Source organism: Engystomops pustulosus, chromosome 10 (assembly GCF_040894005.1).
Source record: "Engystomops pustulosus chromosome 10, aEngPut4.maternal, whole genome shotgun sequence".
Classification (NCBI taxonomy): domain Eukaryota; kingdom Metazoa; phylum Chordata; class Amphibia; order Anura; family Leptodactylidae; genus Engystomops; species Engystomops pustulosus.
Genome location: NC_092420.1, coordinates 62,748,590 through 62,764,866, shown reverse-complemented (window position 1 = coordinate 62,764,866; position 16,277 = coordinate 62,748,590). Strand labels below are relative to the sequence as shown.

The following is a 16,277-nucleotide window of genomic DNA, read 5'->3' as shown; positions in this document are numbered from 1 at the left end:
TGTGTCTGACAGGCAGAAGTAATGCCATTCCGCAGCTGCTGTGTATAAGTGATCCAGCTCAGGTTGATTAGTTCTGTCTGGACAGTGCAGATGGCTTCGTGTAATATGTTTATAAACTGCAAGCCGCATGCAATCCAGATTTTCCAAGGTCCTGAATGTTATAATTGTTTTTTCAGCAAAACCACGCAAGATCAAGCATTAAACAAGATATGTTCATGCATCATTGTAGCTACAGCATTCTCAAGGTATGTTTGCTTCATTATGCATGAAATCAAATGGTAGATTTCATTTAAAGCATACCTAACTTTAAAACAAAGGGGGTCATTTACTAAGGGCCCGATTCGCGTTTTCCCGACGTGTTACCCGAATATTTCCGATTTGCGCCGCTTGTACATGAATTGCCCCGGGTTTTTGGCGCACGCGATCGGATTGTGGCGCATCGGGGCCGGCATGCGCGCGACAGAAATCGGGGGGGCGTGGCCGAACGAAAACCCGACGTATTCGGAAAAACCGCCGCATTTAAAAACCGAAAATGTGTCGCTTGGGGAGCGCTCACCTTCACCTTCTATGGGATGGTGCATTCCGGGGCGTTAAGATTATTTTCGGCGCTGCAGCGCCACCTGGTGGACGGCGGAGGAACTACCATCTTAAATCCCAGCCGGACCCGAATCCTGTGCAGAGAACGCGCCGCTGGATCGCGAATGGGCCGGGTAAGTAAATGTGCCCCAAAATGTGCATTTTGGTATAAAATGTCCTTTCTGAATTCCCTCTTTTATGTGAAATATCACTTGTTATCTATGAATAAAATTATTCTCTAAAGAAAATGAGCAGAGAAGAGTCATACAGTATTTTACCTGAGAAGAGTCATAGTTAGTGGCTGCAGGGGGGAGTATCATGTCAGACGCTCCTATCTGCTCTTCTATAGTACCTAACAACACGCTTTCTGGCAGCTAGTTTTTGCGCCTTATGTATGATCTTGTCTTTTTACTTGTGATATATTTTCAGTTTTTCCTATCCTGGAAGGCGCAAATTTTGGCTTCTTTTTGAGACTTTTCGTTGCAAATTTCTCAAATCCACATGGACACAAGCCATGTGAGGGGGGTATATACAGGAGTGAACACTACTATTAATTTGGGGTTTTAACATGTTGCATTTTTAATGCAGTTTAAACCCTATTACAACAGCTGAGGAGAGTTGATTTTCCTAATTACATTACTGTTAATATTTGAATGTACAAAACGCATAGTAAACGCAATGTTGACACATGAGTTAACGTGGCGTTTATATTGCGTTTTGTAAACGCAAATGTTAACAGTAATGAAATATGGCAAATCACTGTTGTAATTAGTTTCAAAAAGCATTAAAAATGCAATTAAACAGCTACGTGTGACCTCACCCTTAGAAGTAACCAATAAAATAAAATTCAAAAATTTAAAAAATTTGACAAAAGAGGTTACTGTGCAAAATGTTAAACAGTTAAAGCATGTGAAATAATTCCAATTTACATGTTAAAATCGGGTCCATGAAAAAAAAAACTTCCTTTGCACCTGCCTTGGACCAGGTGCAGAATTGCGCCCAAAAACGGCAAAAGTCGCGCTGAACATCTGGAAAACAATGATACAAGAGGCACACTGCACAAAGGTGCAGACAAGGCGTAATTGAAAAAAAGAACAGAGTTAAAAGTCGCAAAAATGGCGCAAAAGCGGCAAAAGTCGCTAAAATTTGCCAATTTGCCTAGCTAAAACTATGATACATGTGCCCCTTAGAGATGATATGTGGAGACAAACATAAGTGCCATAATATCTGCACAATTTCATGTAAAAAAAATAGAATCAACATGAACCATTCACCTGTATAGACAGCTTAGTAATGTCTCCGTCACTGGCTGATATTGAACTGAAGGCATCTATTAGACCTTGTGCATCCACTCTGTCTGTGGATAAAACTGTCTTTCCACCTGGAAGAAATAAAGTTTTTTTACTCACTACCAATTAACTCAATAATTCCATTTACATTATCAGCATTAGATTCTGGGCACATATTAGAGCTAAATGCCTGTACATCGACACGTACCTACCGCTACCATTGATGCTGCCTCTATAATACAGTGTAATACATGTGTGATAAGGAAACTTGCACTCACCGGTAAGTTTTGCAATCTCTTTAAGTTTTGGTTCTTCAGCAGCTCCAAGGAATATGACATGGATTATTGCACCACTTGCCAGAATTTGTGGGACACAAAGATTGGTATCGTAATTGTCTTCTCCATCTGACAGTAACAAGACTTCAGTCCCATCAGATGAGCCAGACTTGCCCTTATTTACCTGTGCAGTAATATGATATATGGATAGAAATATTATATGATCACCCTCCAGACTGTTTTAACCCCTTCACTACTGCCGTACGGCTATATACATCCTAGTTGCAGATGCCCTGTGCAGAAAAGGTCACAATCAAGGGTTAAAACAAAATGGATGTGTCATTTACAAGCTGTAATTTTTTTAGACAATATCTTAATTTTGGCCAAAATATAAACAGTCACAAAGTATTAAATGACGAAAAACTCCACAATGTTTGATACCCAATTTCTCCTTGGTATCAGGATGCCCCATATGTGTTGGTAACTTCTGTATGGGCGCACGGCCGGGCATAGATGGGAAGGAGGCGCCATTCAGAGCAGATCTGTATTGTCACATTTTACAGGCTATCAAATGCCTATGCATTCTACAGGCTTATGTTCTATGGGTCAGTACAGTTACGGTGATATCCGATTTATATAGCTTTTTATGTTTGAGTTGTTTTACAAAATAAAAACTCATTTGGAGAGAAAAAGCCCTTGATTTTGCATTGCTGTGTACTAAACAGCATAACATTTATATTACTTTGTTGATTGAGCTTTTTTATGGCTTATATTTTGCGTGACAAATTGTGCTTTTTATTGGTATCATGCAAATATAAATGTGACCTTTTGATCACTTTTTATGGTGTTCTTTGTTTGGATAGATGCACAAAAATCATAATTTTGGCTGTTATTTATTTTTTTATATACTGGAATGTTTGGGAGCTACTATATACTCCTGGGCACATGGGGGATACCTGTATACTGCTGGGGCACGTGTGGGGCATACCTGTATACTGATGGTCATGTGCCATGTACCTGCCATGAAAACCCCGAAAACGTCAGAAAATCTGATGAAAGTGCGGCCACGGACCGACTCTGATGTGTGTCCCCCCCCATTCACCCTTCCCCCCCCTGCTGAAACCCTAGCTACACCACAGAATCAATAAAACTATCCTACCAAGTTAAAGTCCCACACGTCATGAAATGCAACACATGATTGGATGGAGGGGGCTAGTGAGAATATTCCAACAAAATTTGGATATTGTCATCTATATGCAAAATATGCAAAGTGTTGTTATTGGTGAAAAGGGTTAAAGTTCCTATTTATGTAATAATGTTTAACAGTAAAAACTATCAGTGCCTTGCTTACACAAAAAGGTTAATGGCTATGAAAGATAATTATATCATAGCTAATACACAATTTTTATACATTTTCTAGATTGCATATTATGTGGTGAAGAAGGCATTTCCATTATTTAGATAAAAATAAATAATATTTAATTATATTTTATGTCAACTTCAGAATGTTTTTAGAAACCATGTGCCATAGAGTCCCCAGCTTCTGTTTGAGTAAGAAAACCCTTTCAAATAAAGAAAGTTGTCTGATACCTGAATGCCGGCAATGATCCCAGAACATATATTTGTTCCTCCACTTGCTACTGTTGGCAAAAGTCGCTTCAGTTGCTCCCGTTGTGCGTCACCATTTATTTGGAGTAACTGGGATTTTGTAGATGCAGAGCTTGAAAATGTCACTATTCCAACATAAGACTCAATCTCAATGACTTGCATGAGGAAAACCTCGGCTGCCTGGTACAAACGTCCAATACGATTAGACTGAAAAATAAAGGAAATAAAAAATTAAATCCAACAACAACTTCTGATATACTAGATAAAGTGTATCATAGAAAAAAGATATAAATCTGAGGCATTTATACAGCTTGGGGGATATTCATCAGAAATAATCTGAAATAATCACAAACGCTAGGTTATTGATAGCACTTGTGATTATTTTTCCCAATCCACCACCTTCACGCCAGTGGGGCATGGAGGAGCATGAAAGGGGAGTGCAGCCGGACGGTGCATTTATTTCTATACCAGACAGGGCCACATGAGTGCCAGCCTGTAATAAATAACCCCCATTGTTTATGTTGCCAAGCAAAGAGCAGGTACCTGCAAAACACTTTTATATAATCAGTCTACTTCCGCTCACCTGAAACAGCATTGAATGTAATGCCGTATGAGGCGGGTGGCATGGACAGATGGGTTTGCCTGCCTCTGTAAACAAAAAAAGCAGCATGGCACTGACAGCAGGGGCGTAACTAAAGTGGTAGCAGCTATGGAAGTTGCTATGGGGCCCGCAGTGTCACAGGGCCCCGGCATGCAACCTAACACACTAAAGAATGGAAGATGTCCACAATTATATACATATTATGCTCCACATTGTACATTATAATATGTATAGAACAGTAATATCTTTTTACAGTACACAGCTGATTTGGGAACTAAGATAAGAAATGTTGAGGAGTCTCTCATCTGTAACTTCCTGCCTTCTTCTTCCCCCATGTGGTCTGTAGTCACTTGAACAGAAATGTGCCCTCAACACCCCTGGGATAAGAGGACTGCCCGGCACAGGGGACCCCATTCAGAAGTCTGCTATGGGGCTCAGCCTCTCCTAGTTATGCTCCTGACTGACGGGCAGTGGTGCTGGGCAGGGGGAATGTTGCAGGAGGTAAGGATACATTTTTTGTTTGGTTTTTACAGTGTTCCCCCACAGAGTTTTTTTTAATTTTTTAAGACTAGACAACACCTGTAAAGGAAATCTACCATCTGGATGGATCTACAATTCAAGGATGCAGCTGCTGCCAATATAAACTTTAATCAGGAGCTTCTGTGGAATTGAAACAGAAGCTACTGCACTTGTGCAGAGCTACCTTACTGCCAAAGATGCTCAGTAAGACTATGAAGAGACATGGGGAGGCAGGTATGAAGCATCTACTGGAGGCGTGCGGTGGCCTTCGCCCCCCCCAGAGCACCTTTAGGCTACTACATGCCCCCAGTAGCCCATGAAAATAATTTTGATAAAGATGGATTAAAGTTTATTTTGGCAACAGCCTCATCCATGGATTGGGCAAAAACAGGATGCAGCTGCTGCAGCCATGGGAAATATACATTGAAAAGTAGTTTCCCTATGGTAAGGAATGTCATTGTTTTGATAATGAAAAGTTATTAAATTTCCCACTTTCTGTATTAATTCCTTCGAAGAGTCCTACATTCGTGCTTTTGTCATTTTATATGGAAATTCATTACTTCCTGTGGATATTAACCAGTCCCTGGTCATGTGATGTCACACAGGTGCTCGGCTCTGATTACTCTGTATGATATAATGAGTCGTTCACCTGTGTGACATTACATGACCATCATGTCATAAGACCACATCAAGCATGACCTACAAGAGGCCGTAGTTATTAAAATATTTCAAAATAACAGACTGTGTGTGTGTATATATATATATATATATATATATATATGGGTTTCCTATAGTAGGGCTATTTTTAACTAAATTTGAATTATTTCTCTAAGAGAGCTTAGAGAGCGAGATTCTTTAAATATTTTTCACTGAATATACTCTGGAAACATCATTAATACGTGAAATTTAGCGGTTATCACTTACAGTCCCCATGCTTCCAGAGACATCCAGCACTAAAGTCACCACTCGCTCTGAAATCTGTAACAGTGTAATGATGGGGTCAGGAATAGTGAGTGCCGGGTTTGGAGGAGTGGACTGGATATCAGCAGAGCTCTGGATCACATCCCAGGTACTACGATAGTTGCACATTTCATTTTGCAGGTTTGGAGCTTCGGTGTTGTGGTTACTTGCATCACAGAACTTGGTGACCTACAAGAGTAATCACAGAGTTAATTTCTTCCAAAAGAATAGTCACTAAACAACAGTGTGAGAGAAATGTCAGACTGATACTTACAGGGGGCAGAGCCTGCATGTACATTAAGGATGTTGTGGCAGGCGTCCATTGGTCAGGCACAAAAACACAGCCTTTTTCATACAGATTGGTTGTAGGGTCAATAATACAATTGGACACAATACATGAAGTTCCTTGACATTTCTGAATTCTGTATTCACCAAAAATTTCAGCAGAGCACCTGGAAATTACATTTATAATGTTAAATATGTTTGATACCTGCAGCTGATGCCCTTCATCAAATCTTACAATGGCATAAGGCCTCATGCACACAACCCTTTATGTAGTGGTGTAACGAGGAGAGACAAGGCCCCATAGCAGACTTCTGAACGGGACCCCCTTCCCCCTCACAAAATATATATTTTTGTATACTTCCACCACCTACATACAGTTTATACACATATACAGTATATATACACACACATACACACCCAATACAACAGATGCTAGGGCTCCCTGACACTGTGGGCCCAATAGCACCTCAGCTGCTATGGCTGCTACCCATGAAGTTATGCCCCTGTCTATATGGATGTCATGTAGGTCATGTGTGCATGTTCATGGAGCGGTGAGCACACTGGGGCTCATTTACTAAGGGTCCGAATTGCACATTTTTGGGTTTCCCGAATATTTCCGATTTGCGACGAATTACCCCGGGATTTTGGTGCACGCAATCGGATTGTGGCGCATCGGCGCCGGCTTTCACGTGACAGAAATCGGGGGGGGGTGTCCGTTGGAAAACCCGACCGATACGGAAAAACTGCTGAATTTTTTTACAAAATTGTGTCGCAAGAATAGCACTCACATACACCGGGACAAAGAAGGTGAACTCCGGCGGACTTCAGCGCAGCAGCGACACCTAGTGGATATTGGGCGCACAACCTTAGTGAATTCCAGCAAGCTCTGAATCAACGTCGGACAACGCACCGCGGGATCGCGAATGGACCGATTAAGTAAATGAGCCCCACTGTGTCTCACCACACCGTGGCAAAGTAGGGTGGTCAGACCACTAAAGAGAGAGCAAATCCTATTACATGCTTCAACGATTTTTAAAAATCCAGCAATTTGTACTGTTTAGTTCTTCATTATGTTAAAACATTACATAATATATCTGTAGTCCATATATAGCAGCTACACATTTCATGTATCTTCACCATGGCTACTGGACACTTAAACTTAATCAGAAAATGCTATTTTCGTAGTATATGGTTTCATATATGTTATCCACCACTGACTACTTTCCAAACAATATAATTTTGTTGAAACTAAAAAATGCTAGGTGGACAAAATATAAACAAGCAAATCAAAATTTGATGTGCCCATTTTTTGCCTGTGAGACATAACACTGCCCAAACTCCCTTTTTTAGAGCCAAAATTTCAAATTTTGACTAATTAAAGCCATCTACGGTAATTTCTTTGCATCCCATTCCCTTGGTTTGATGCAGTTGCTTTCCATGTCGAAATGACAGACTTTTGGTCACATTTCTTCCATAAAGACAACATCGCATCTCAGTGTAGTCAATGCGTGTACCTGGTACCCACTGGTTTCTCCTAGGTCTGTGCTGATGGTAATGTTGGACTAAAAGTCCTAGAAGTGATGATATTGTCCCTCAGAGTCAGTATCCCCAGAGCAGAAGATCTATGATAAATATCCAACCCTACCTGCCGAGCTCCCTCAAAATGTGTAGAAGAGCTGACACTATTTTGAAGGGTGGTCAAATAAAATGTTGCATATCTACCTATCTATCTATCTATCTATCTACATATAGACTTTTGCATTTTTAATAAAACATTTTTAGCTAGTTTTGTACATATGGATGAGGTTCTTGAGGTTCTGTAGGGTGACAGTTCTATATGAGCGACCCGATACGATTCCCTGACCTCAGTGGGACGGAGGGCGTCTGTTTTTTTGACCCAATACAGATGCACCAGGCACCTCTGAGCCATAAAGACATAGGTACAATATACCCGTACCTTACCTGTTACAGTGATGGTCCTTAAAGTCGGGCAGTGGTGCCCTTTTTCAATATGGCTGCCTACCTGCAAAGTGCATGCGCTATGGAAGCTGACAGCCCGGACCAGAGTCACACTGCAACTCTATTCTGTATAATGAGTCAGCACAGAACGAAAGAGGTGTTACAGCTAACACTTCCAGTCTGATTATACAAGCCCAGCGTGCAAGTACAGGTGGCGGTCCGTAAGCATTATTGAATTTGATTTTTATGAATGAAACAAAGAGGGGATTTTGAGAAAATTGCACAATGAGATGTTTAATATATGTAATCCACTATGATTCTAATATCACTATATTTATTTTGATATGTAATTTTCTTCATTACACATCCTGATCTCTAACCAATGAGAGATGAGATTGGCCTAAAATTTGTTTGTTATCTGGCTACTCACATTATGCTTGAAAAAGGTGCTGTGCAACCGAAACGTCGCTAAATGGAATAAAGACACCCTGATTTCACTGTATATTTGGAGTGCTAAATGTAAAGTACTATGGATTAAGTTTTGTGTATATATATATTTTTTTATATTAAAATATAATTCAGAGAAATAACGCTAAACTCTATAGAGTATTATCATAACATTTATGCAAACAAATCCAAAGCTTTGTGTATATTCTACTTGGAATGTATAATATTATCAACAATATCATATCAATATGTCAATTTAGGAATAGCTTTTAAAAATAATCCTTACATTTGTCCTTTGGTTGGTTAAGCCACCTAATGTAATTATTCATTTTAATGACTCACCTCGTAGCCTCTACAGTACCGCTCTGTGAAATGTAGTAAGGTATATCCAAGCTGTATTCATCATAAACGCCCCATCGTAAATGAGCCCATTCATGAACAAACACTCGTCCTGAAAGAAAAAAAAATATAATTAAATATACATTATTTTTGTAATAGCATTATATAATATACAGGCGGTCCCCTACTTAAGAACACTCGACTTACATATGACCCATAGTTACAAACGGACCCCTGGATATTGGTAATTTATTGTACTTTAGTCCTAGGCTACAATAATCAGCTATAACAGTTATCAAATGTGTCTGTAATGAAGCTTTATTATTAATCCTGATTCTTATGACAACCCAACATTTTTAAAATCCAATTGTCACAGAGACCAAAAAAGTTCTGGCTGGGATTACAATGATAAATAAAATATACAGTTATGACTTACATACAAATTCAACTTAAGAACAAACCTACAGACCCTATCTTGTATGTAACCCGGGGACTGCCTGTAAATGTATACATTTTATAATTTTTTTATATCTCTTAAATCAGGGTGCATCATTTGTACCATTTATACACACAGGTTTGGCTTTTTTTATCTTGTAGTCCAAATATAAGGTAGTCAAGTGATTCTTATCGTTTTGATCACCGATAGTTTACTCTTGTTTCTATATACTATGACCTGTTATTTATGTTGCTGTTTCCCAACTTGACCTTATTTTTTTTTTAGGGATCAGGGTTGAGTGAGTGTTGAATTGGCTCTGGGTTGTTTTTGGGGTGTTGATTGGCAGCATGCACAGCATAGATGGGGATGTGTCCTATGTTTAGAATTTATATTGAAAGAATTATGGCAGTACATGCAGTCCCTGGGTTTGTTTAGTCGGTTGTAACAGGTATATTTTATAAGTGTAACTCCAGGCAGATGTTTCTTCTTTTTGTGATGATTGCATTTTCAAATTTTCGGGTTGTCATGGAAACAAAGAATTAACAATTAAGCCTCATTGCAGACACCTTTGATTATGATATCATACAGTTGAACAATGCATCCTTGGGCTACAGCCTTGGGCTAAATTACCAGCATTCTGAGGTCCATCTATAAGGATTGTTTGCACGTTGGGTGTCCTTAAATCGGGGGCTGCCGTTACTTGTATATTTAGATCAAAGTTTAATGGTGCTATATTAGTACTATATAAGCTGTATTCGTACATTTTATGTGCATAGTATTTATTTATGTGATTGGTAAAGCAATGTCATTTATGTGTGCATTATTTGTGCTTCTTTCAATCCAATTTGTAAATGCAATCAAGTAGCTTTTTGTTGACCAACTTCCCTATAAAAACAGGTCCTCATGTTGAGACAAAACTGCTTTAACAGGAGCTTTCCCCTTTCCTTCACCTGGATTTTTCTTTATCTGTGTTTTATGCACCTTTCCCTATACAGGCAGTCCCTGGGTTACATACAAGATATGGTCCATAGGTTTGTTCTTAAGTTGAATTTGTATGTAAGTCAAAACTGTATATTTTATAATTGTAGATCCAGACAATTTTTTTTTTGCTCCATTGACAATCAGAGTTTTAAAATTTTTTGCTGTAATGGAACCAAGGATTATCTATAAAACTTCATTACAGACACTTTACATCTGATCATTGCAGCCTGGGACTAAAGAAAAGCATTCAGAGAGCTTCACCAGAGGTCACAGTTGGCAGAGGGGTCCGTCTTTAACTAGGGGTCATCTGTAAGTCGAGTGTCTTTAACTAAGGGACTGCCTGTAATCACTTTTGGACCACATATGATTTCTTTATTTGCACACGAGTCATTATTAGAAGAGTACAGCACAGTACTTGTAACAAAATCAAGCAAACTATTATTTCTTCTTACCTCGGGGGCCATACTTTGTGATGAACATGTCATCAGTCACGAAATCTGGAGTGAGGTGAATGTATTGCCCTGGTTCTCCACAGCGTCCATACTGTTGTGTATAGGGGTCGTTTCCATACTTCAGGGCAGGATTAGCAATCCTAATATCTGCCTAACATTATAAACACAGAAATACTTTATCCTCTATAGACCTACTTATATTTAATGAATATACTGTATATATTTAAAATATGTAAACAAAATACAAGTTACATTAGACATGTAAATAAGTCTAAATAAGTCACTTCATTTTACCATACCGTGTTATATGTCTCTATTTTGGGTTTTATGTAGTTATTTGCAGACCAGGATCTTGGAACCAAAATTTTCGCATTCCGTATGAAGAGCCTCTTGCCTGTGGCATGGAATAGAAAACCTGAAGCTTCTTTCACCATAGCCTTTATAAAAATACATAAAATAATTGCAATTACTTTTTTTATCTTAATTAATGTGAATTTTTGAGGCTAGGGACTGGAAATTACCTGGTTTAGAGTAGATAACAGACTATCCTACTCCATTAGAGTAGCTCACTCTCAGCAAATGGTTGATATTGTTTGTGTAATTAATAGTTATAAATTTTCCAATCTGTATCCATTCCTCATGATTTTCAAGATCTCTGTTTGCAGTCAGGCTGTAGAAAACTTCTATATTTACTTCCACTGGATAGATTTCTGTCCATGGTCTTGTGATGGACAAACCGGTGCACGGGACGTTAGTATCACAGAGAGTAATCAGAGCTGTGTGATAACAGCTCGTGCACCTGTGTGACATCACATGACCATGGACAGATTTCTATGAACTGGAAGTAAACATTGAAGATTTCTATAGCAGGACAGCAAGCAGAGATCTAGAAATCCATGAGGAATTGATACAGAAAGTATATTTGAAAATTGTATAACTTATCAATTATTCACTGAAAGTGGACAACCCCTTTAACTCTGCTCCCACCAGTTCTGAGAATGAACCAGTCATGTGGACAACTGTTATTTTATAGACCCATCAAAAACCATAAATGTTTGTAGAGACAGTTGGTAACCTTTGATTGAAATGGATTTTTGTTACAGAAATCTTTCAGTGAAAGCACTGGATACCCATGAAACAGTTCAACAGAAAGTAAAAGCAGTGTAATGGAGTTGCAATATAAGTAATCCTATGACAGAGGTTGCAATTTGACCCCTTCCTGAAAATGGACATAATAGCAATGCACATCATAGCTACCCACTATCTGCATGGAAAGAAGAAAATAACTTGAAAAGGAAGAATTTTTCAAAATGTTTGCATTTTGAATTTCAGCTTTTTTTTGCATAACTAAACCCAAAAGATATCACCCAATTTTTTCAAATAAGGCTAAGTTCACACTACCGTTTAAATCTCCATTCCTTACCTCCATTAAAAAAAGGTGAGCAGAGGAAGGTTAACATATCAGTTAAAAATTCCATTGTCATCAATGTTAATTTTATGTAATTCTCCTTCACCAAGTTGCTCCACAGGCACTATGTTGTCCGCGGTGGCAGCCAAGGTGAGGTATAGAGTAGTGAGGCAGAATAGTGGTCAGGGACAGGCAAGAGTTTGAGACAGGTAGCACATGCATCGGAGAAGCGTAAACAGGAACAGAACCGGAGTCACAACGGGAATTCACAAAACAATCACAGAGCATAGGAATACGCATTGCAGTAAGGCACGAGGCACAAAGATCCGGCAGGCATGAGGGAAGAGGCTGGCTAATTATCAGATTGTGAGGTGTCCAGCACCAATTAGCTGTACGCTGGCCATTTATATCTCGAGAAGCCGGCACACGCGCACCCTAGGAGGTGAGTGAGCCTGTTGCACAGCAGAGGGGGCACAGAGAGTCACATAAATGCACTTGCGGCCCGAGAGGAGGGTCGCAGGAGCACCCGTGACAATACGTTATGTTCAATTGGGCAGGTATTCGTTATCCATGCATTTTTTTCAAAGTGAGGAAAATTACTGCAGCCACCATAATTATTTCCATCCAAAAACACATGATTGACGGATACCTGCAATAACGGCTAACATAACATTTACATTGATCTCAATGGGATTTTTAATTGATACGTTAAACTGTGCTACTTTTTTTAACGGAGGGAATGAACAGTGGTTTGAACGGTAGTGTGTACTTAGCCTAACTTGCACAATGGGGCAGATTTACTGACCCAGTCCAGTCGCGATCCCGGGGCATGTTGTCCAACGAGGATTAGGGTCTGCCGGGATTCACTAAGGTCATGCGCCCGATATCCAGCTGGCGTCGCTGCTGTGCCGAGGTCCGCCGGAGTTCACCTTCTTCTTGGTGCATGTAAGTGCTTGATCTTGTGACACAATTTGTTTTTTAAATTCCACGGTTTTTCCCAAATCTGTCAGGTTGTCTGGCGGTCATGCCCCCCAATTTCTGCCGCGTGAAAGCCGGTGCTGATGCGCCACAATTCGATCGCGTGCACCAAAATCCCGAGGGAATTTGGCGCAAAACGGAAATCGTCGGGAAACCCAACGAAAGTGTGGCTGGTGTTCAGACCCCTAGTAAATGAGCCCCAATGTGTTAGAAGAAAACAATCTCAAAATCAACTTATGTTACAGCGTCCCAATGTTATAACCATTTATAGTGACAAATGTCATATGCTAAAAATAGAGCTTAACTCTGGCTTCAGCGGCAAAGAGTTAAGTGAGTTTGCAGAATGTTCAAATGTGCAAAACTGTCAGAACAAATCCCACAAGCAACTGTTTGTGTTGATCAATATGGATATGCATTGACCTTTTGCATTTGGCACTTGACACTTTATATTTGCACTTCATGTCCACTTGGTATATATGAATTACTGTTTGATCAGGGCCGACATTACTGATTATTGATTTGTTTTCATCCATTTACTCTGTAATCATGTTGTGAGCATGATCATGTATCTTTATCCATACTATATAATAGTACTATACTATATTATACTATACTATATTATATAATTATTAACTTGTTACGTATCATGTAATAGACACATTATTTCTGTTCTTTTGCTGTATACTGTCCTATTGTAACTTGTATTTTATTTTTGGAATATCTTAAATGGAATTAAATAAATATAATATTTTATTACATTTGGCCCATTCCTTGCCATGATATTTATATATTTAGGTTTAATATTAAGAAGTATAGCCATAGGCATTGTGTTACTTTTTTGTTGCATATTTTGGTGTTTATTATGGCAAGCAAGGACCAGAAGCACATCAAACCAATTAACATTGTTAAAAGGTAAATACAACAAAATTTATCCAAGGGGAAAGCTGATATAGCCAAAAAAAATGGACAAGCCACTGGTCTGTAAATTGGGCAAGGCAAGGTTCATGGAAGGTAAAGCCAAGGACTTATAAAGTATCCAGGATCAAAGATCATGATCATATTAAAAAGCCTCACCCAGATGTAGGATTACAGCCACAGTTCCTTAGAAACGCTACCACCTCCTCTTGATGGCTTACAGTTTAATTGAAGGATCTTACAACTCTTTCTGATTTTAAAATAATTTTCTAAATAAGTTAAATAAGTCAACTCACAAAAATGCTGTATACAGGCTATAGCAGGTGTATGGCCTTGGTTAGGATAATGGCTGGATTAAGATTGGTGGGGGCCCCCAGGCGCAAAATCCCCTCCAGTAATACACCTACATACAGCAGCTCCCTGATGGTAATACATCAACACACAGTTGCTAACCCCCCAGTAATTTTTCTACATACAGACACCTCCCTCAGTATAACATCTATATGTAGCCGTCTCCCACAGTAATCTCTTTTGAAGCAATGATGGTTCGAGTGAATTGGCTAGAAGTAGTAATTTTCAGGCTACTACATTCTTCAATACTTTTTTTCTTCTTATCTGTTTGTTTAGGAAGAGTCATCAGCCATGAAAATCTTATACCTCCTACGCTAGACACAAACTGGAGTTGACATGGATTCTATAATCCTCAAATGATACTGACTGTAATGCGGACTGGAACGCGAGGAAGACAAACAGGACAGTGAGCCTACATGCCTCCTAAGCGATATGGGACAACCACAAAGGCAATCCCTCTCCAGGTCACTGTGCAAACATAAAACAAGACAAACAAATGGAAAAAACAATGAGTCGGGTCAGAGGTCTAGGTCACAGCAGAGATGACAGAAAAGACACAATATCGCGGATACAAAAGGAAAGTCTCAGAACAATAGCCAGAAATCCGAAAACCAGAAGTACATAAAAATATCAGGGATAGCATGAACAATAGAGGCAGCAGAAAATATAACCAGCAATGTACAAACTGTGAGCCAGATATAGACAGATATATGATACCAGAGAGTTTTGTGGATAGAGGAAAAGACTGATAGAGAGGTTGCACCATACAGTAGAACCAGAAGGATAAGGTCAGGACAGATTTTTAGCCTCTAAATGTAAATGGTGAATGTTTTAAGAACATAAATGAGAAATCTTAATAAACAAAAGTGTTAGAAACGGAATACAAGTTTATTAGAAACACTGTTTGTGCATTTTATATCTTCTATAAAAACCTGTATATAGTAGGACACATGTATTTCTGGCCACTGATGCATAAATACTGAAATATATATCTCCTACTGTTCGCGATGAAGAAGGTTCCCTAATCTAGCGATCCTATAAGTATTCAATGTTCAGATTCGATGTTCACACACCAAAATTAAAAATCAAATTTACCAAACACTGAGCCTTAAAATGATTACAATTCTTACCTTGATCTTTTCTATGATCCTGAGATCTTCTGTGACATTGGGATTAATGGCGATAACAATATCTTCATATCCACCATTATTCAGTTTAACCAGGGAACTTTCACTTCTGGCAAAGATGTGGAAAACCAAAACGAATGCAAAAATATTTAATGGTCTCATTTTTGAATATTATGACAATGGTATAAATGCTCTAAATGAATATTGCTTCCTCCAGTGCAGCGTTTATATACTCCATTTACTTATCATATCTGTCTGGACTTTGAATATGATATAATAGTGGGAAATATTTGTTTCATTACCCAATCCTCTGAGTTGAGTCATTTGCTTTATTTCTTATTTCCCTCCTGGGACAATAAATGTATATTATAGCACACAATAATGTTACGACATAGAGTGAGGCTATAGATTCTAATATACATTCTAATGAGTTCAATTTCATCTTTTTTGGTTCACTCCTTAGGGTGCATTTATTTGGTGCAGTTCGAATTGCAGGTTTTTGTTTTACATGTGAAATATGTTTTTAAGCAAAGAAACTGTGCCAAAAACACTTTATGGGTAAATTTATTTTCCTCAAACGCTTTACTGTAACTTGTGACTATATGATGCTGTCTGTGGATCAGCCATATCTAATCTTGGAAGCTGAAGTGATATTAGTCTAAATCTTTTATGTGGGAAGTTGTTCATCAGCGGGATCCTTATGTATATGCAGGGGCGTTGCTAGGTCAAAAGATCCGGGGCACGTGTCCCGGATCTTTTGGCCGGTGCCCC

General features: G+C 38.9%; 1 protein-coding gene across 1 annotated transcript in view; it reads right to left on the bottom strand.

The window, feature by feature from the left end:
• The window catches only part of LOC140104026 (calcium-activated chloride channel regulator 1-like), a 30,645-nt gene extending 14,931 nt beyond the window's left edge, over positions 1-15,714 (bottom strand). The window contains exons 1-9 of the mRNA XM_072127357.1: positions 15,510-15,714; positions 11,027-11,164; positions 10,728-10,878; positions 8,862-8,970; positions 6,103-6,280; positions 5,793-6,017; positions 3,731-3,955; positions 2,144-2,324; positions 1,851-1,957 (exon numbers count right to left, since the gene is read on the bottom strand). Of these exons, the coding sequence (XP_071983458.1) occupies positions 1,851-1,957; positions 2,144-2,324; positions 3,731-3,955; positions 5,793-6,017; positions 6,103-6,280; positions 8,862-8,970; positions 10,728-10,878; positions 11,027-11,164; positions 15,510-15,668 (1,473 nt within the window). The 5' untranslated portion in view covers positions 15,669-15,714. The remainder of the gene's footprint in view (positions 1-1,850; positions 1,958-2,143; positions 2,325-3,730; positions 3,956-5,792; positions 6,018-6,102; positions 6,281-8,861; positions 8,971-10,727; positions 10,879-11,026; positions 11,165-15,509) is intronic.
• Between the last annotated feature and the right edge of the window lie 563 nt (positions 15,715-16,277).